General features: G+C 39.6%; 1 protein-coding gene across 5 annotated transcripts in view; it reads left to right on the top strand.

Annotated features, from left to right (window-relative positions):
- The window catches only part of GPATCH2 (G-patch domain containing 2), a 121,849-nt gene that overhangs the window by 2,689 nt on the left and 97,471 nt on the right, over positions 1 to 21,689 (top strand). For all 5 annotated transcript variants that reach the window (XM_036235442.1, XM_036235440.1, XM_036235441.1 and 2 more), the window contains exons 2-5: positions 5,780 to 6,427; positions 11,253 to 11,314; positions 14,104 to 14,286; positions 14,735 to 14,814. In XM_036235442.1, the coding sequence (XP_036091335.1) occupies positions 5,780 to 6,427; positions 11,253 to 11,314; positions 14,104 to 14,286; positions 14,735 to 14,814 (973 nt within the window). The remainder of the gene's footprint in view (positions 1 to 5,779; positions 6,428 to 11,252; positions 11,315 to 14,103; positions 14,287 to 14,734; positions 14,815 to 21,689) is intronic.

Genomic DNA, 21,689 nt, shown 5'->3' with positions numbered 1-21,689 from the left:
AGAATTTAGGTACACTTTCTTTATTACTTTTAACCTTAATAATTTATATTTAAAGTCAATTTCTGGGTTTTTTTTTAAATAAGTCGAACTAAATTATAAAAATTAAGTTTTTGGTAATGAAAATATTGAATTATTGACATATTGAACAATAGTATTTATTTACTGTGTGGCTTTGCTTTAAAAAAAATTAAAAATAAACTTGATTCTAGACCTTTGCTTCTATAGTTTCATTACTATTTGTTATTTTGTTGTTTTTTTTAATCTTGAAAAACTGCATAGTGAAATTGTGCATTTTTTAATAACTGTTCTTTTTTTGTTGTTGTCTTGAACTCAGTTTTATACTGTCAGGTTTGTTTGAGTCAGATTTCTGTTGCAACGATTAGGAATCAGAGCAATGGCCAGTGTGATTTTGGGCAAATAACTCATTAACCTTGGTATAGCTTCTTAGCATCCTTATCTACGGCATGATGGAAACCTTAAACTATCTTTGATAATGTGTGCTTAACTGGCACATTTACTTAACTAAAAACTTTGAGTATCTAACTTATTAATGTGACAAATTTTGAAATCTCGATTGTCTAAATTTTTAGTCAAGGCATAGTTTTCTTTTGTTATTTAGTCATTCGTTAGTTTGTTTATCCAACAGATTTTTTTTTAACATCTGTGATGTATCATGCATTATGCTTGATATTTGTAATAATATTCAATTGTCTAATTCTCATTGCTATTCTAGGAATACAGAATATATTATATATTTGCTATGTATTAAGCAGTTACCATGTAGAAGCAATGAATGAGACTCATTTCCTATAAACTGGAAACTTGCCTTGATGCATTCTCATATATGCATGTTGACAGGTGTTAGAATGAATTATCTTTTAGATTCTACGATTTTTTTTTTTGTTTCAGACTTTGATATTAATTCACTTAGGAAGTTTTTCCATTCAATAGTTTCTATTTTGAAAGTCATTAGAGTATAAGGCAAGAAGTTTGGAAAGACTCCTGAAGTTGTTAAATCAAGTAACAAAAATCAAATTTAAATAATGAGTTTGCCTTATTACATCGCCTTTTGGAAAGCAGAATTATAGTTTTTTTTGTTTTGTTTTGTTTTTTTCCTTTAAAGCCACCTGTAGTTTGTTTTTTGCCAGGTTGCTAGGGTAGGAGGAAAACAGGCATTCTGAGTGTGCCTGTGACAAAAGTGACAGAGCGGCCGCTGCCCGCAGCACCCCAGACTGAGCGCCTCCGTCATGGGACAGGAGTCGCCCTGGCTAGAGACCCATGACTCTTCAGTTGGAAGGACGATTCTCTTTATTTCTTATATGTGTATATCATTAAGATGAGTAGGTTAGATGCACAGAATTATATTTTGATTTTTTATTTTTTTTGTTCTTAAAATCTTTAAGGAGTCCCTGAATCTCTTGAAATTTTAAGAATGATTTTTGCAAATGTCTATTATCTCTACTCTGTCCAACGTTCAGACTGGATCAAGATCTCAGAGAGGTTGAAGGTCTTTGGTTGTATGATATCCTCAGGATTCCTGCTACGGTTATACCTTAAAAGCAGACCGAATTGGCATTTCAGTGACCAGTTTCTCTTAATTGTAAATAACCTCTATTTTACCACTTCGGTTGAAAGTTGACATCACTGTTCTCATGCATTAAGGCCCAACTTCAATCCTCATAGAATCTCTTCAATATAGAAATCATACTCATTTTTATGATCCCGTTTTTATGATGACTAAACCAGTCAGAAGATAAGTCATTTGTTCAAGGTCCTATGGCTAATGAGTACCACTGAATATAAAGTCAAGTTCTGTAGTTTCCTCCCAGCCTTTTTTTCCCTAGAGAATTTTATATTTCATATCTATTGCCCAGTGTTAATGTAAAGTTACAATCGATCATTTACAGTACATTTTAGAATAACATGGGCTCCCTCATCCCCACGCTACCTTTTTTCAAAACGAGAAAAGCTTAGCTAGGTCAAAGAGTTTTCTAAAGTAGCCCAAGTATTGACATTTAATGTTACGGTTATTCTTGAATTTCTAAGACGACCTCCCGCAAAATATAGAAGAAGGAGAAAAATGAAGCCATAGTCTATTAAGTTGTTAGCCTGAAATAAAGACTTATTTTGACAATGTTACCAAATTTATAAATTCCAGTGGGCAGCAGACATCTTAAACAGTATAATTCTTATGGATCACATTTTGTTAAATTAGTCATGCAATTTGGTCCCTGCTGGGTCATCCTAAGGCTCACCATTTGCATATTCAGTCACTCATTGTCAGCGTTCTGCTGTTATGCATCAATTTTGATTCACACGGTTCCGCTGTTTGCTGTATATTTTTAAGGCCAACCATCCTTCACTATTTTAAATGAAACTAACATGAGTACTGAGACACTTAGGTCCGAGTCTATTTTCTTAAATTTGCGAGCAGTCATAGCACACATCCGTCAGTCAGAATAGTTCAGGAACAGGTGCTGTGTTAGTATAGTTTTTTTTATTCATACAGAAACTAACACCTAAATGGCTATTTCTTCCCTTAAGTTTTTGAAAGCCAGTTAAGTTGTATTAGCAACAGGTCACTTTTAGCACTCCGCTCCTAAAATTATTTAACTTTGTAGAAGAAATCATCTGTTTTATAGAGATAAATATGAGAATTTTACCATGTACTGGGTGACAGAGTATTTGATTTTTTTTCTCCTTAACTAGATGTTTATAGCTGTCGTCAATTACCATTTAGTTATATCTGGAAGATTTTTGTTTTTTGATGAACTTACTAGATTTTTTCAATAGCAGACACACATATCTATCCTCTTGTTATGCAGTTATTTTTTAATCACTATCCACTCAAGGAAATTATTCCCTAGCTTTTCTATAAATTGTGTTTTTCTCTCAGGAATAGTAGTTTTTGCTAATGGTGGCTTCAAATATTAATAGTCACTGCCAAAACAGTTTTTAGGAAGGCCTCTTTTTGAATGAATTAAGCCTGGGTATTAAGGAAGCCAAGGAGACCAGTTCACTCGTTTTACTGGATGTTTAGTATTTCCTAGAGGAGGGCCAACAAGCTTGACCTTTGGCCAAATATTTTTACCCAGATCTGGTGCAGCAAATTTTGGGTTGATTGTACATTATACAGTACTTGGCATAATCTAGAACCACCTGAAAAAAAACAAATGCTTATCTCCTCGAGTCATTTCCCTTTATAAAATCCAGCTTTATATACATAGTGGGGTTATAAATTTATTCTCTTTATTTGGACCATCTTAAGAAAACTATTAGTGAACTGTTGCTATCTTAGACATTATTCCCAATACAGACTATTCCCCAAAGATTTCATTTCCAAATGAAGAGAAATTGTTTTATAAATGCAAATATAAAACTTCCAAATTAGCAAAGTGGTAATTTGCTGAATTTTATAATTTACAAACTTGAAAACTGCGGATGCTTAAACAGATTTTTATGTAGAAAAGTTAAGTATTTCCAGGTTTCCCCTCCAATAGGAAAGGTCTTATTAAAGAAAAATATCTGTAAGACAAAGTGTTTCACTGCCATGGTGTCTTCAGTGTAAATGTGAAAGCAAAAGAAATACACGAGTTATTGATCACGTCATGGTCTCTTGTGATAACTTTATTTCCATGAGGCCAGTGATGCCAGTTTTACCCAAGTGATGGAAGTAAAGCATCTTGACCACTAGCTGACGTTATTGGCTCATTAATAGGGGTTTAGGGGGGGATCATCTGGTGAGTTGAAACTGAAGGGGGAAAGCAATGATTTGAATTTCGAATGGCACTTATATTAAAGGACTCTTTCCTGTGTCTTTATAGGGTTTTTAAAAACGATTTCTAAAGTCGTATTTTAGTTGATCTGTGTTTGAGTGACCTTATAGAATAAATTGGCTTCTTCTAGTTAATTTTTTTAAATTTAATTTCTCTTTAGAAAAACAATCGAATAAGGCTGACACAATTTTTAAAAAAAGGTCTTTCTGACTACATCTCTTCCAAAGAAATAGTGTTAAAGGGAAAGACTAAAATGCTCAGTGCTATGAAGGGAAAACAAAAAGGCAGGAAGTAACAGAGGTGATGGAGGAGGGACCTGCTCAGATCATCAGTTTGGTCACAATTGTACCACCTGCTGCTAAAACGCATGAACGCAATGGCAGGCTGGGTTCCGGGATCCTGTAGCCGATTTTGGCTGCAGCGGGGTGAGCACTCAGGCTCCGGAACCAGATTGCTAGGGTTTGAATCCTGTTTCTACCACTGCCTGGGCGTGCCACCTCGGGCAAGCTGCCCCCAGTCTCTGCCGGTGCGTGTTCATCAACCACCTCATAGGGTTATTACGCGAGGACGAAATGCAATGATGCAGGTGAAACTCTTAGAACGGGCCTGGCACGCAGCGCTCACTGCCCAAGGGCTGGGAGCTACTCGTGCGTTGTCCTCCGAGTGGCAAACCCAGTGGAATCACGACATGTGTTTGTGTTCGGGTTATCATTGACATGAAAAGACAAAGTTGAAAGTTATCGTAGGGGACTCGGCAAACGTCTGAAAATACAGACTTCAGAGAATACACGAAGAGGGGTGAGCAAAGTGTGGCCTGCCATCATTTCATTTTGTAAATAAAATGTAACCGGAACACTACCACACCCGTTCACTTACGTATTACCTGTGGCCATTTTTTGCCACATGATGGCAAGCAAAAGCTGAGTAGTGCCCAAGGCGTAATGGGGACCTCAAATGGTCACTGTTTGGCCCTTTACGGAGAAGCGTGCCTACCCCTGTCATAGACTCTAGAAACTATATTGTTCTCTAAAATTAGAATATTTTGATCCTTTAGTTTGAGAAATGATTGTTCATGATCTTCATAAGAAAGGCACATAGTTGAATTACCTATAATGTTTAAAAACTAAAATCAGAATCCTGGGCCTCTATCACACCAACCGATTTAGAACCTTCTGGAGCTGGGTTTGGAAAGGGCCAGTACACTTCATAAAAGTTCTCAAAGAATACTGATGTTTATCCTTGCTGACTAGTGGAAAGCTTTCTCACTGGTAGTATAGCTCAGTGGTTTTTGTCTCTTTTTATAAAGAAAGGCCAAGAGACTTCCTCAGATGACTTGTAGGAAGAATAATGGGCCATTTGAGAACAGTAAGGCTCTAGTTTGAGTATAGTTTCTGCTTCACCGGCTTGTGAGATTTGCGCGGCCTAACTTTATGCCCAGTGTTTGGTTAAACTTGCTATTTACACACACGGCAAATCTCGAGGGTGCCTGCCAGTCCGGCCCGCCCGCGGGGCATGGCCGTCACTGGGAGAGTATGGGGTGAGAGCGGGAGGCTCGGTGCTGCTGAGAAACTGAGCAACGGGGCCAGCAGGGGACGGGGGAAGTCTCTCCATCCGTCTCTCAGAAGAGGACGGGAATAGGCTAAAGAACAGTTTTTACGCAGAAATAACTTTGCCGTAATTACACAGTAAAAATAGGAAATTACTGAGACCTTTCCCCTGCTGATATTATGCTCTATCTTGAAGTAATTCCCATATTTAATAAAAGAACTTATGCAGGAAAAAAGAGACCTTAAAACGAGTCCGAATATGTAAGACTCTAATGCGCCAGACAGGGAAATTAAAAAGCTTTTAAATATCTCTGTGTAATGACCACTGGTTTTCGCCAGATTGGGAGTGAGCCGTCTGCTGGAATGAGCCAGGCTAACACGGTTAATACTATTTTCTTTACATTTCTTCCTTTAATTTCTTTTCTCTCTCTCTCTCCCTCTCCCCCGACAATGCAGGCACTTCAGCCGGACCATGGAGGAGCTGGTCCACGACCTCGTGTCGGCCCTGGAGGAGAGCTCCGAGCAGGCCCGCGGGGGCTTCGCCGAGGCGGGGGACCACGCTCGCGGCCTGGCCTGCCCGCTGAAGCGCCAGGCGAGGAAGCGGAGGGGCCGCAAGCGGCGCTCGCACAACGCGCACCACCCCTGGGACCCGGGCCACGGCCCGAGCGAGGGCTCCGACTCGAGCCTCGAGGAGCCGGCCAAGGACTACCGCGAGGGCCAGGCCGGCGGCAGGCAGGACCGCAGCGACTCGGACGACCAGGTGCTGCTGGCGAAGCGCAGGCCGGCGGCCAACCCGGGCGGCGGCGGCGGCGGCGGCGCGCGCGCCCGGCGGCCGCTGTGGCTCGAGTGCGACTTCGCGGCCGATGGCCTGGCCGCGCGCGCGCTGCGCCGCCGCCGCAAGGTCAAGCGCATGGCCGTGGAGCCGCCGGCCGACGGCTGCGGCAGGCGCGCGCTCGCGCCGCCGCCCGAGGGCGCGCGCGCGCACGACGCGGACGGCGCGCGGCCCCAGGGCCGGAAGCGCAGGCTGCGGCCCGGCCGGCCGGGCGCGAGGACGGCGGACGGCGGCGCGGAGCGGAGGGCGCCCGACGAGCTCATGAGCGAAAGGTGACGGTGGCCGCCCTGGCGGCGCAGGCCCGCGGCCCCCACCGCGGTCCGCTTTCAAGTCGCTTCGCCTTTTAACCGGTTACGACGGCGGCGGCATTGCTGCTTAGCCGGGGTCGCGTTCCCTCATCACTCGGGACGTTTGCGACCGAACAGACGCGCGTGTTCCAGTTACACGAACCGTTTCGATTTCGTTATAACGACTTAGTATCTCGCCGCAAAGAGAAAAAGGAAATAGATCTTCATAGGGAAGGATGCGCGTTCGGATAATGGCCCCCAACTCTCAGAATAGGATATCTCGGCACTCGTGTGTCTAACTGTAGAGCGCTAGTCTTTTCTTCTTTTGTTTCGCAATTCATCAGTTTATTCTGATGACTGAGAATCCAACATCGATGCCACTTCGACATGCGCGGCTTGCCACTTTAAGTGTATCGATTGATTGCTAGGAATTCCGATCACTTGCGAATTGTCACACCCAGTGTGCAGTCAGTCAGTCTAGAAACACCTCGCCTTGTCTTTAGACAGATGGGGAAAGCAGTGGTCCTTTGGCAGGCAGTCTGATCTATCCGTTCTGGAAAGCGGGTATGCCCCAGGGAGGAGCCCTGTTTTAACAGCATCAGGAGGTGAGTGGGCATTTTTGTTTGACACAGAATTAAGGCGATTCGCAGAGAATGAGAAAGTATTGATACTGTTCATCCTCTTAGGTGTGTCCTTAGAAGCACATGCAGAACCAATGCAGAAAAAAAACATTCTTTAAAATAGTCCGGTAAAGAGTATTTTATTTTTAATTTGTAGGATTAGGATTTGAAAAGTGGATTGTGACCTATGGATATGGAATATATATACATATACATACATCTATAATATATATATACATATATATACACACACATATATATGATTTTTTTTTTTTTTTGCCTGTACACGTGATTACGTTTTTACAGACACGAGTAGGTCCTGGTAAAATTTTATAGAATGGACCTTTTCTTAGAAATGGTTTGCTATTTATGCAGTTTTTCCAAAGAAGTAAAAAATTACTTTAAAAACGTTTCAGAAAGGTTTTGCAAAGTTTATGCGTCTGCTTCTCTTCCCAGAAACATGTCATTTTTATACTAGAATGAGAATGATGTGTTTGCTGCTATTGGGCCACTGTGACTGAGAACACTTAGCTTGACTTGAAAGTAATTACCTTGCTCACTTGCCGGGAGGGCAGGAGGCAGTGGAGACAAGTGCTCACTTCTGGATTGTTCACAGATTCCCTGCTTTCTGGATGGACCGGGCAAGTCCCCCTTTAATTGACAGACATCTACCATGGAAGAGAGATGAGATCAAACCCTCATTTCTTTTCTGTTAACTTATGTGTTTAACTGTTTATTCCTCGTCACTTAAGAGTTAGGTGCATACTCGTTCTATGGGAAGACTGGTAAACATTTAAGGTGTTTTTCCAGCACGTATAAGGTTTTTTTTTTTGAGACGACTTCCAAAGCTTTCCTTCTGTAAAAAGCTATGCATTTCCTTGGAACCGATGGATGAGTAAGAATTGAACTGCTCCCCTCTGTGTGAGTGGTTTACCAGGCCCTGAGTCACTGCTGTTAGCACTTTACTCGTGGTACCGAGACTGATAATGAGACAGCCCCTGGTCTCGAAGCTTCCTGATCTGGACTAGCAGACAAGCAGGTGCTGAAAATGAAAGGCGCGGAAGGAAGGTGCTCGTGAGGGAGGACTTCCTGAAGGAGCTGTGATTCCGAGCAGGGCTCAGCCTGCAGGGATGTCGAGGAGGGCAGGAAGGGAGGGGAATGGCGTTGCGGGGCAGGGGCCAGCCTGCACAAAGGCATGGCTTGTGAAGCCAGTGTGGTGTATTCTCAAAAGTATACGCAGTTCATGATTGCCAGGACATAAAGTCGGGGATGAGGCGACAGCAATAAGCAGGCCTTAAAGGCCTCGTGCACTGTGGTAAAGAGTTTGAATTTCACCATATAAATAATGGGAAGTCAGTGAAGAGACCAAATTAGACTCCCATGTTATCAGTTAGAGTTACATGTTATCAAGATAACGCATGTGATCCTGACAGCAGCGTTTCCTTTGGCTTTCACCGACCTCCGGTCTGTCCCTAGGTGGGAGGTGAATTATGGCAGTGATAGTACAGGAAAAAGAAAAAAAAAGAAAAAATATATATATATATGAGCAGTTTTAAGAGCTGGAGACCCTCGGGGGTTGACTGACTGTATGTCAGAGGATGAATGAGAAAGAGGACTCTCAGATGGTGCCGGGTTTCAGGGAGAGAAAACAGAGGAGATGACCCGCTTGGGGCTGGAGACTACGATTACTGTTTGCACATCCATTAATTCAACAAGCACTCAAGGCACATCTCCTCCGAATTCTGCGCTATAAAAGTCACACTGAAAAAAGTGGAAGGAGGTGTCCTGGCAGGTGAGCCATAACAGCCGTCAGGTCCTGCAAATGAAAAGTCTTGCTTCTGTTTCACTTCACGTTCTGACTCAACGAACACGTTGCCAGCCACACGATGTGCCCGGAGCATCTAGCTGGACGTCAGGGAGGTGAAATGGAACCAGGAAACGTCGTTGAAAACGCATGTAAAAATATCTCGGGTTAGGACGGGATCCCTGAGAACTAAGAGCCGGTCTCAGAGACGCAGTTTGGATTTCCCTGCATCTTTGAGAAGAGTGGCCGAGCAGAGAGAGACGAGTAAGGACAGAAGGACCCCGCTTTAGAGAAAGACCAGAGGTGGGGATGGGAAGCATTTAGGTGGGAGTCCACCCAGAGAGAGCGCGCCTTGAAGTCTAAGTTTCGTCCAGCAGGTGTGGCGGAGTAACTTGAGACTTTTAAGGGAAGACGATTAAGACTATTTAGAGTTACAGAAAAGTCACAGAGATGGATGTCCTGTGCCCTGTCGTTACTATGAACAGCCTACGTCCCGTGGCTCATTTGCGAGAATTGATGAGCCAGTGTGGGCACATTATTGACAAAAGTCAATACTTTATTAGAATTCCCTTTGTTTTTATTTGACGTCTATTTTGGTCAATGAGTTATATTTTGAAAAGATGAACCTGGTTATATGTAGAATATATCAGACGGGGTAAATCTGAACTCAGAGAGATTAGAAGACCATTATGCAAAAAATAAATAGATAAGAAGCACATAGATTCACCGTCCTTTCTCTGCAACTCTGAATTCTGAAAGCTGTGAAAACCTATTTGTGGCCAGACAGACCTAACTCGACCTGTATTTAATGTGGATATTCATTCATTTAATTGAAAAAAAATTATATCGGTGTGTTTGATTATGGAGTCCTATCTCAACCCCCTCTAGCCATCTTAGAACATGCCTTTCTAAAATTCGAAGAATTCTGCATTTTAAATACATTTTGCTTCAAGGGGATGGGGACCTGAGGTGTGCATGACGAGTCCCTTTATTAGAGTTGCGTGTTGGGGACAGACGGGAAAGCACTACTGGGTCGCGGAAGAGAAAGAAAAAAAAAAACAGTAGTAGTTTGGACAGCTAAAGAGCAAAAGGATACAAACTTCCCAAAGTGTTTTTAATCCTCTGACATCACTGTGCATCGGCCAGCATGTATGTTTGTAAATAAAATGTGGATCCGGTGCTCTTAGAAAGTATTACTTTCTTACATTGATGTTTATGTAGTATAGGGAGCTTCATACATTCTCTTAACTTGAAAAAAGTTAAAAAAAAGGTTCAGAGTTCCTAAGGACAGTGTCACTTAAATTCTTTTAGTTTTTGTTTATATTTGTTTTCAAAAAGTCAAACAGAAACCGAGGTGAGATTTTATCTTCAAAAAAATGTATGGGGATTTAGACCTCATCTATAATTTTAATCCTAAACTCTCAATTTAAATACTTTAAAACAGATTAGGACGTTGATGAAAAAAAGTATTATAATATAAAAATTCACCTGGGGCAGTTTTCTGATTAGTAAAATTAAGAATTACAGTACGAAGAGAGTACGTGTGAATTTTTAAAGAACGTCATTCACTTTCTTTAGAGGCCAAACCGTTTATCCTATGACCTTGTTCTTTTATTTTTTAACTATGTTATCACATAAGCATTTCTTCTGTTAGAACTAATATTAACAATTAGTTCCTGTCCGTAGAATGCCTACTCTTAGTTTTAATTTGTATGTTAATTTCGACACTGTATCATACTCTCCAGCTTCTCTGTAGGAGTTATTTTCGCATACTCCTTCATATTGGTAATCCTCTTTTGCTCAGTTTTTACCCGGAGAGACCTTAACTTTGATTTAATTTGGATCGTTAACTCTCGTCAACTATTTCTTTTCTTGCCGCGTCATAGGGCTGTCGTGGATTCTTAAATAATGTCCTTTCCCGGATAGTTGCACGTGTGGTTCTTATGAAAAGTAATTTCGTCGCATGTGCAGAACAAAGGCGTAGCCCGCTCTCGAGGGAGGCTCTGCCCGAGCTCCCGGGCGGCGGGGCCCCTGGCGCGAGCTGGACCGTGTGGCCTGGGGAAGGCGCAGTGTGCGCTTGATGGAGGAGGACGATGACATGCACCAGTTGCAGTCACATCTGGCGTGCCGTCGGGGTCCCGTTAGCTTCCTGTGGTGTCATGTGCCAAAAATAATATGCTCTGTAGTTAATGGAACCAGGATATTTGCAGTTTGATTTTAAAAAAAAAGAGAGAGAGAGAGAGAAAAGTCATCTTATTTTCTTTTCAGATCTTTGTTAGGCTTAAGATCCATCTCTGAGCTGCCATGTCTTTTAAATTTTATGGCTGAGGGATCAATTGTTCTTCTGATCTGTTTGTTTTTTTTCCCCCTTTTTTCCTTATGACAGTGATTCCAGCAGCCTCAGCAGCACTGACGCGGGGTTGTTCACCAACGATGAAGGAAGACAAGGTACAGAAAAGTTCTTTTTCTCCTCTCTTTGGATAAAGTCTTCATTTTAAAGTTGTCCTTATTACTAGCTGTTCCCTAAGTCGATGACTGCAACCCATGTACCCTATACACACTACGCAGCGCACTGGGGTTTATGAACGTATCCCGTCTTCATAACCTCCGGTAATTGATTATCTCCAGAAGCTAGTACGCAGAGCTGATAATATTGAAGGAGGATTATCTTCCTTAGGGAAGCTTTACACACCTCAGTCTTTCCAGTGTTGTCTCTGTTAGCAAGTTCGCAAGACGCTGGTTCTCATTCTTCACCCGATTTCAAGTGATTTGATTCTGTTTAAGCATTTATATAGTTGGATTCGCAAGTCATTTGTCATTTTTATTCCTCTGTGACATTTGTTCACCCTGTCTAGTTTGTAAGTAATTAGACAATTTTCATGAATTCAAGATTGTAGCTGTTAAACAGGAATGTTTTACAACTTAGATCTCTTCCATCTTAGAAATTTCCTGAGGCTTTTCATACTTGAATGTGACATTATTTTGAAACCACCAGTTCTTAAAGAAAATATAAAACCCTTAATAAGGGGGCAGGAGGCATACATGCAAATCCTCGGTTATAAATGTTATATTTATTGAGAATCTTTAGAGGAAAGCAGTAAGTTCTAAGGGTAAAAGTATAATTTATTGTTTTAAATATTAGTAGTTTAAGGATGTTATGAGAAAAAGGATATCATAATAGCTGTCCCACATGGTTTTTTTCTTAGACAATAATTTTCTTAGACAACATTTTTTTCTCTTGGCAATACCAGTAAATTAAGTGATCATTCTTTTCTGTTTACTTACAAACCATTTGTCCTGGATAAATAGGTACATAACTTTTAAAAGCTGTAGACTTTTTCAAGTGAAGAGATTTTGCTGAAATATGGTAGAACCTCAGGGCTAAGAGTGAGTTTGACTCTCTCGATAATATACCTAAGTTCTCGTTAAAATACATATATCTACCCAAAGCTATAGTATAACTGTTGAATTTCATAATGAAATGAAATGAAATGAAAAAACTCTAAAAAAAATACTTTAATAAGCCTATCAATCTTTGAAAAGCTGAGTGGCTTAGAATATTATGCTAGCATTTATTGTGAGCTTATTATATTTCACATTGCCGAGTGCTTTTTTTACATTTAATTTACTTTACATTCTTATTTAATTCTTTAAACCTCCCTATGGTATCCCCCCCTTTTTTTAAGATGATAAAACCTAAGCTGATAGATTGAAGTAACTTCCCCAATGTTACGGAATACTAGAATTCTAATTGGTCTGTTTGCCTTTAGAGCCCAAGTTCGTAATCTTTAGCTACTTGATTTCCCTGTTAAGAATAAAGTTGTGTCTCACATCAAGAACAAAATAACCTTGTTTTTCTATAATGATGTTGTCTTAATAGGAATTAAGATCTAGGGTAGTCAGTTTCAAGGGATTCCCTTTCTTTTCTAATGCTTATATCTAATCTGAAATTTCAATATAACTCTCAGTAAAAATGCTTATGTGTTTTGAATTGTGATTTTTTTTTAAATAATTTTTTATTAAATCCTCAATTGAAATACTGGTGACTCTGGTTTTCCAAATGCTTAAAATTTTTTTCTCCCTTATAATTTGAATATAGCTGTTTCCCATAAAATCATTTTCAGTTGAAGCTTCAATTTGTTTTTAGTTTGCATTTAAAAATATTTGTAATGAGAGAACTTGGAAATCAAAAACTTCTTTTTCTAAAGGGAAAAGTTTGTGGCAGTAGTTTTTTATAAGAATCATGAGGATTTTTGATACAGATTGTATTCAAAATGCTGTTTGTCTCATTTTTAAAAGCTCTCTGCCTTTTTCTGTATTTTTATCTTTTTATACATCTCTTTATTATTCCTTTTTTAAAATAAAAAATACTCTTGATTCTCACACAGGACACATTTCAAAATGAATTTTAAATTGATCAATACTCCATGGCTGTTCTCAAACTTACTGTGAATAGTGATAAAAAACACCTTGTAGCAGTCTGGTATAAGTTTCTTTGTAAACTCTGTGGTATTGTCACTTTTCATTTAAAATCAACTTTTTCACAGCTATTGGTTAATGAACTTAATCAGATTAATTTCATTTAGTCACATCTGTTCATGACTGTTTTTCCTTTTACACTCCATACACATCATGGAATTAAGCTAATAGATACCATTATCAGCTGCAAAGAATAAGTTCCGCAGTTTTATACCTTTTAATTTCTGGCAGGAGATTAAGGCCTATTACTCCTTAATGTGGAAAGGATAACAGTTTAAATGGATTTTTCTATAGTTTTTGCCAAAGGATTAACTGGTTTATTATTGTTTTTCGCATTTTTGCATTTGGCTCTAAACCACAGCATTTTATATTTTTGTTGATGGCAGTTCTTGTTATAGTGTTAAAAAACCATTTTTTAAATGAAGCTGTGGGGTAGAATAAAGGTTTTATGTGTATATGTGTGAATATATATAATTATATATAGGTTATATATATAATTGCCAGATAATATACAGGACTCCCAGGTAAATTTGAATTTTAGATAACTAACAAATTATTTTTTAGTATACGTATGTTCCATGCAGTATTCTGACATACTAAAAATTCCATACATGTACTCTATATTTATATTAAAAATTAATCATTTATCTGAAATTCAAATTTAATTGCTCTCTTGTATTTTTTAAATCTCAACCTGAGGAAGGGGTTTATTTGCATGATAAAGCTGACTCTCCGGGGGATTTCTTGTCTTTGCACAGGGGACGATGAACAGAGTGACTGGTTTTACGAAAAGGAGTCGGGCGGGGCATGTGGCATCACCGGAATTGTGCCCTGGTGGGAAAAGGAAGACCCCGCGGAGCTGGACAAAAATTTACCGGATCCTGTCTTCGAGAGCATCTTAACCGGTTCTTTCCCCCTCATGTCGCACCCCGGAAGAAGAGGTCAGTGGTGCTTCCTGCCGGGCGGGTACAGTGGGCTCCGTCAGTCTAGGAGTCTAAGGCCACACTGGAAATGAAAGGCGCCAAGCGCGAGATGCTGTAACGAAACACGTGGGCCAGTAGTTCAGCTACCGCATCCGTCGCACTTTCAAATTAGCAGAGAGGTCCGACCCGGAAGTGTTGAAATGACGGAAAGGGACATCGGAGGCAAAGGAAAGCCCCGGAGGACACCCCCATGCTTCAGTAGTGGATAATCGTGTGCTGCCCACGTCAGAGCCCAGCCTGGCATTGCTTCTGACCCGTTAAGTGCGGGCTTTGCCTTTTCCCCACGACTACTCGAGATGCTTCCCTTCGCCCCCTTACTTACTTTTTGAATCCTGTCGTTGACAGGATCTTTTTCTATGCCCCAGTGACCATAGAACCCCCTAAGTTGAATACTTGGATTTTCCAGGTTTCCAAGCTAGACTCAGTCGCCTTCATGGAATGCCTTCCAAGAACATTAAAAAACCTGGAGGGACCCCCACTTCAATGGTAGGCATGCTTTTTTTTTCGTTTGTTTAATTTTTGTCATGTTTGCAAATGTATTCATTTCTATGGAATAAAAAGCCACATCCTCATCCGTTCTTTCCATTCTAATGTTATACTGAAAAATAATCCATTTTTTTGTAGGCTACAAACTGGACCAGTGAGATTCCCCTATAAACCAAAGCTTCTAATGCTAATAAATTAGTTTCGTTTTGAACATCTGGGGAATGGCATTCGAGGGACCCTGGCTCCTGTCCTCTCCCCTGGAGGAGTGTCACTGAAGGGAGAGCCTCTGATGAAAAGATGGGGCTGTTTTTGCTGCAGGACTGGCTTCCTTTGGGAGAAACTTTCTAGGGATCTAGGTTGGCCCAGGGTGGGGAGCAACTACTGTAAATTTTATATATTTTTCTCTTTTATGATTTTTATTTTTTACATTGAAACCATTTATGTATCACTTGCTTTGCCAAACTGCGAACAAAAGCTAGAACATTAAAAACGTCCAGATGTCACATAGGTATTCTTTAATGTTTATATTGTGACTGGTTAAGAACGAATTTTTACATTACCTGACTGTTGTAAATAAAAAAACAAAAAACAAAAACGTGATGCATTAACATTTATGGTTCATTTCTAGAGAAATCATATATAACTAGCATTATTTTAAAATACTTGCATTTTACTCAGGGCATTTTAACAAGGGCTAAGATGAGTAGTAGGTAAGGTTCATCATTTTTTCTAAAGCTTGTATTTTAAGTTTGCTTTCTACTTGGATAATCTGCTCTGTATCTCACACTCATTGTATTTTATACTACAGTTTTCGTTGTACTGCAAAATCATCCTCGCTTTACACTAGCCGCCGTGATTACTAGTCTGTGCTAACGGAATCATTTACTACTACCTTTTAATTATGTGCTTTGTGTGATACGTGAAACCAATCAAAATTATCATTTGGCTTAGAGCTTATTGAAATCATGTGAAAGCTGATATTTCAAAAACACTGTATGACTCTGAATCATATTTTCATGTTTAAAAGTGAGAGCTGCTTGCACGTCCTTAGAATGACAGACCGTGTGTCACTGTGAGTGTCAGAAATACTTGCATGAGCTCATTTTCTCCGGGCAGGAGGGAAATGTAACATTTCTATTGGTAGTAGTATTATTTAGACACTATACTATGTTCAGGCCACTTGCGTTCTTCAAAATGGTCATATTAAAATGATATTTTTAATAAGTTCAAATAATTGATGAAAACTGTGATGTCATACCTGTGTTTTTATGTTATTGTATGGATTAATTGTTAACTCAGCACTTAATGGCCAACTTAAATATGAAGACTGGGAAAGAAACTTGGAGTTGATGTGACTTTTACCTAAAGTTATTGCAATCTGGAAGATTTCAGCAGGAAGGTGTGACATTTTTTTAGATTGCTTTGTCTAAATGGAGAGATTAAAAATGATCAAGTGCAACTCTGAGTCTCTTTACCTTTGCATATTTAAAGTGATATTTTAGAGGTACAATAATGTGGTGTTTGGTAATTGTGAGTAAGCTTTTTTGTGCTATGTCCTTTGCAGTGAAAATTCGTGATTTTTTTTTTTTCTGAATTACATAAATAGTTTTATTTTATGTAATGACTGCCTTTTGGATCTGAATAAGTCACTTTAAAACCTTGGCCTATGAACTTTGCCTTACCGATCATGAATCTAGATGAATGCTATCTAGTTCTTGGTTCAGTTTTACCTATTTTTATTTTTGGTTCACTGCTTGCTTGAGCATAGCTGGGATTTGTAGCCCATTTTCTAGGCTTATTGCAATCTCACTGTGGTATTTTATAGACGCTATTACAACTGATAGGCTAGCTTCATGGTATTGATGATACATTGCTTACCCATAGGAAAAGCTGCCTTTCCTTTCTAAATTGTAAAAAGGTGATTAAGTTTCACTTGATGGAGATTTACTATATATGTGTGTTTATCGTGGAATGAGTGCATTAGGCTATAAACTGTTTTCCTGGTCTATGTTTTTTGTATTCAAAATTTTACTGAAGACAATGGGCTTTTTCAGGTTTCCTTTCTTTCAACCCTGGATTGTCCTTGTTTGGATTTTTAAGTACTATAATCCACCCCCACACCCCCCCCCACCCCCAAATAAAATATCTGACTTGGGCAAGAAAGATAAGAGTTGCAATTTCTGCTGATATTTTTAAATTCCCGAGCTGAATTTCTTTGTTGTTGTGGCTCCATACTGTCCATATTATTTCTAGTTTTAAAAATCGTAAGCTCACAGAACAGTCGTCTTTAAATAGCACCCGCGACTTCCAGTTATAAGAAATGAAACTTAAGTCCTCAGACTTTCACATCGGAAAGCCAGGTTGCTTCTAAGGGATTGAGCAAAGTCACACACAGGTCGTGGCTGCGACCCACTGAACGGAACGGCACCTGCCCAAAGACGACGAGGAAATGACCGAGGGAGAACCTTTCACTGAAGCATTCATGCAGATACGTGGGGGGAGAAAGTTTTGGAATTTTCATTATTCACCATAACTATGTCCCATGAAGTTGCTGCAGACACCGCATTGGTGAATACTGAGCCCCACTGATCCCAAGGGAGGACTAGGGGCGGGTTCCCGCGAGCCTCCGAGCACGGCATTTCCCTCAGTCGATCAACCTCGTCTTGTGTGTGTTTGTGTTTAAAGCACCTCGTGTGACATATGTCGTTGATTCATTAACATTCAGCTCTCGGCCAACAGCCCGTACTGTAACTCACGCCTGAACAAAGCTTATCTAAAAGATTTTTCCTCCACGAGGCGCGTCACAGCCTCCTCGCGCTTAGGAAGGGGCGGCCTCATTGCCGCTCTGTGCCTGGGGTCGCTCACAACAATGAACCACCCACAAAAAGCACAACGGTGTGTGAAAGACGGGTCCCTAAATGCGCCACACGAAGGGCCCCGTTTAGCGTATTAGAGCCAGAGCGGGGAGGCAGAGCCCTGCCTTGGACGACCTGACCCGGCTTTGTCCTGCCCATGTCCGTGAACCATCACAGAAGTGTTGACTTGGTCGCAAGTGCCACAAGTGTTGGATTTGGGGTCGCAAATAAATATTAGCAACTTGGTGATTGTGGAACCTGGAGACTGTAGTGGGGACCGACTGTAGTTTTGCAAAGAGCCAGGCAATACTGTAGGAAACACACAGGCTTTGAGGTCAGGCCTTGCTCTCCTTTTTACTCTGTCAGTGCCGTCTGGACCTCGCATTCTCTTCCTGCTAAATGGAGACAGTGGTTACTTTTAAAACTGTGGTCAGGATTAAATGAGAGTGTGTTTACATGATGGGTCCTGCAGCGTCTGTCCCGTAGTGTATATTAAATAATTGATAGTTACTGTTATTACACAGATTACACGCAGAAGCTCATGATTTAGAGAACATTTGTATTGTGGGTCCAAGTGCAAAATTTCGGACTTAACACCTTTTCAAATTTTAGCGTAATATGCCTTAACATATAAAGTGGTTTATATTGCAGGCGTTCCTGTTTCTTTCATACCTCATTTGTGTCTGAGCCAGCCCTTGTCTTTAATATCCATGAAGAATAATTTCGAATGAATTTTAGATTGATAGCTGCTGAGTTAAATCTTAAAACTTAATTGCAAACTAAAAACTGTTCTAAACACTTCTTCCTTGCCCCACCCCCTATCATTAAGCTATTTATTTGTAGAAAGACCCGTGCTGTTTAGGAGATTTTGGAGAGTTCTCTGAGCTTTAAAAATAATTTGGCCACATGCATGAGGTGTGAATGTAGACAGTCCTGCAAATTTAACGTTGAGGAGAATCAACTATAGCTGTCCTGTTAGAGCAAAGCACTGGTTTCCTGGAGCTCAGCTAAGCAGCCTCTAATAGTTATCTTTTTTTAGGAGAATTAAACGAATGAGAATTCCAAGGGATATTCTGGGGCCATTATCTAAAATTCATGCTCAAGTGCAATTCAGAATAATCTCAGAGTAAGGATGTATCCCAGAGCCAGTTTGGGGACCGGGTACTTACAAAGTGGCTGCCGTGAACCTGACCTCAGCACAGTGTTTCAGTTAGCCAACACGGCCTCTTCCTAAGCATCCTAACTAATAATTTCCATAGGTGAGAGATTGTTTTTTATTCTTTTTAAACTTACACTCTTTTAACCGGTTAATTTTATCAAAGTTAGCATTCAAACTGAATAGTCTATTGAAAGATCAGGAAGTAAATGGCTCCATTTAAAACATGGCACCTGAAATCCAACATAAATATTACATAAGGCCGATAGGATTCTATCTAAAAGTTTTATAATTGTTTCAAATTTTTTGTATGGTTGTAATGAGAAAAAGGGTGGTGGTGATGGTGGTGGTTGTTATTCTGTCAAAGAAAATGAATCTGATTTAATTGACTTTCTACATGTTTATCAAGTTTAAATATCTGAGAATGTGAACATCAAACCTTAATCTAAATTGTCATGCTGTACAAGTAAGCATACTGTTTATATTCGACAATACCATAGCTTGTATCTGTTCAGAATCTCGAGTCAGTCCATTAGAAGAGAAAAGGAATTTTGTGTGTTTTCCTCCTTCTGTGAAGTCACGGAGGCCAGATTTCATGAGTGGGATATCGATAATGATAATGATACTATCGTGGTTTACTCTATGTCTCGTTCAGCCTTTGTTTTATTATTTCTTAGGATACTGCAGTAGGAATATTTAGTCTGATTTACAGCCTTTCACAACAGCAGTGCCATTTGAAATGGATTTGGTTTAAATAAGAGAACTAGATAGACTTCTCTTAGGTTAGTCTAAGGTAAAGGAGAAATTTTACGGCAGAAAACAAATCTAAAATGATTTTTCAAAGTACAGCATATGTTCTCACTGGTACTCTGACTATGTGCTAGGCATCTAATATTTTTCAATAGAATTCAATAGCTAAATGCTTAATTATAATTTCTGTGAATCGATGTAAAGAATTTTTGGATACATTGCAGAATTTCAAAAGAATATATATTTAGAATTGTTTGTATTCTAAATATATAGCATGTATTTTCTATTCTCTTAGTATGTACGTAATAACTTAGTTTTTATCTTACCTTGCAATCTACTTGAGATCAGATTTCGTGGTAGAAACTGATATTTTTTTCTTAGAACTTATTTTAAGATAAAATAGATTTTGTATCATAGGAAAGTACTGCTTAATAGAATTATAATAAATATTTCTTTTATAAAAGACAGTTTAATAATATCTTATTTGACTTTTAAAATTCTATTTTGATGTCATTCATAACTTTATAGTTCATATTATATAAACTTAATATCTGTGACTGATATTTAAAATATGACTCTAAAAATGTTTCACTCTGTTTTATAAAAAACAATATTAATATTGATATTTAGTCGTATTGTATCATACGTTATTAAAAGTGGAGTAGATCTATATACAAATTTAAATAGTAGAGATATGCAGTAATATAATTATTATTTTTTATTCAATAAGTATTTGAATGTTTCTTTTGTTTTACCACAGGCTAGTTAACATGTAGAAATATGCCATAGGACTTATGAGTCATTTATGCTAACTAGCCCTTGTTAACACTGGCTGAAGTTGCATTTCCCAAGAACTTAGAACAGCAGTCACTGAGGACTTGCTGTGTAATGAGGAGCCTAAGCTCTCCGCGTGTTCCCCCAGCAGATGGGATCCCCAGTAGCCTGAACCCCTGTATATTCCGATCCACTTTTGTGTAGTGTCTGTTCATTCAACAGACATTTCCAGAGTCTACCCTGTGTTAGGCACTGTTCTAGGCTTCGGGGGTTACGGTGGTGAGCAAGACAGACAAGGTTGCCTGAAGCTTATATTTTAGTGAGTAAAAGTAAATTCAACTGGTGGGAGGAGATGGGTACGTACATGAAAACAGCCATGGAGAAAACTAAACGTGGTGATGGTAGTGTGACAGAGGACTACGGGGCACGAAGGTGATCGGAGAGGGTGTGGTTCACGGGACTGCATCGTTTTCAGCCGTGGCCAATCTAGGGTCTCCTCCTCCGTCTTGTGACTTGGGGAGAGGGGCGAGGGCAGCCATTACCCAGCCCTGTTCATCCGGGAAGTTGGAACAGGTCCTAGATCTCCCTCCCGATCCCTGCCCAGGCTGACCACAGCTTCCAGCGTCACTGTAGGTGGGCCTGCAGATGCCAAAACACCTCGCTTTTGTTTACAAAGTGTAGTGTTACTCCTGGTGTTTTTGAATGTTTTTTGTTTGTTTGTTTGTTTGTTCGTTTACGAAAGTTTACAGGTGCCAAATATTTATATAGTGTTTTCATTTTCGCCTTTTCATTTAATCATAATGCATGCTCTGAAATTTAGTATTGTAATATTGTAGTAGTCATTCCGTTTCATGGCTACTTACATATACTTCCAGGGCAACAGTCTGTTACATTTTTTTTTTTTAAATGCATTAAATGCCATGCTTCCTTCTTTTCATTTTTTTCACTTTTGTATTGGCATGCAAATTCTTAGGTAATTATTCACTTTATTAGTAAAGAAATGCTTTAGGACTTTTTTTTTTTGAGGCAAAGAGCTATGGACTTTTTAATGACTCTTTAAAAACATCGAATTTGCGAACATTTTAAAAAGTATTTCTAAGAAAGATTTTTCTTATCATTTAAAAACTATTTTTTTGGATCCTAACAAAATTTTGAAATGTGTTCTAAAATATTTATTGTTTTTAGAAATTAAGACTGACGATTGGTAACCGTTTGACTCCACAGATGGAGACGAAAGACCCCTCCTTATCCTCGACCAACTTTACAATGGCAGTGACATTGTAGAGGCCCCATCATTTTTCTTTGTTCCCCCATCAAAATCGGGGAAACAGAAAGGCTGC

This window comes from Rousettus aegyptiacus, unplaced genomic scaffold, assembly GCF_014176215.1.
Source record: "Rousettus aegyptiacus isolate mRouAeg1 unplaced genomic scaffold, mRouAeg1.p scaffold_m13_p_18, whole genome shotgun sequence".
Classification (NCBI taxonomy): Eukaryota; Metazoa; Chordata; class Mammalia; order Chiroptera; family Pteropodidae; genus Rousettus; species Rousettus aegyptiacus.
Note: the sequence above shows the minus strand (reverse complement) of the source record. Positions and strands in the feature narration are given on the sequence as shown.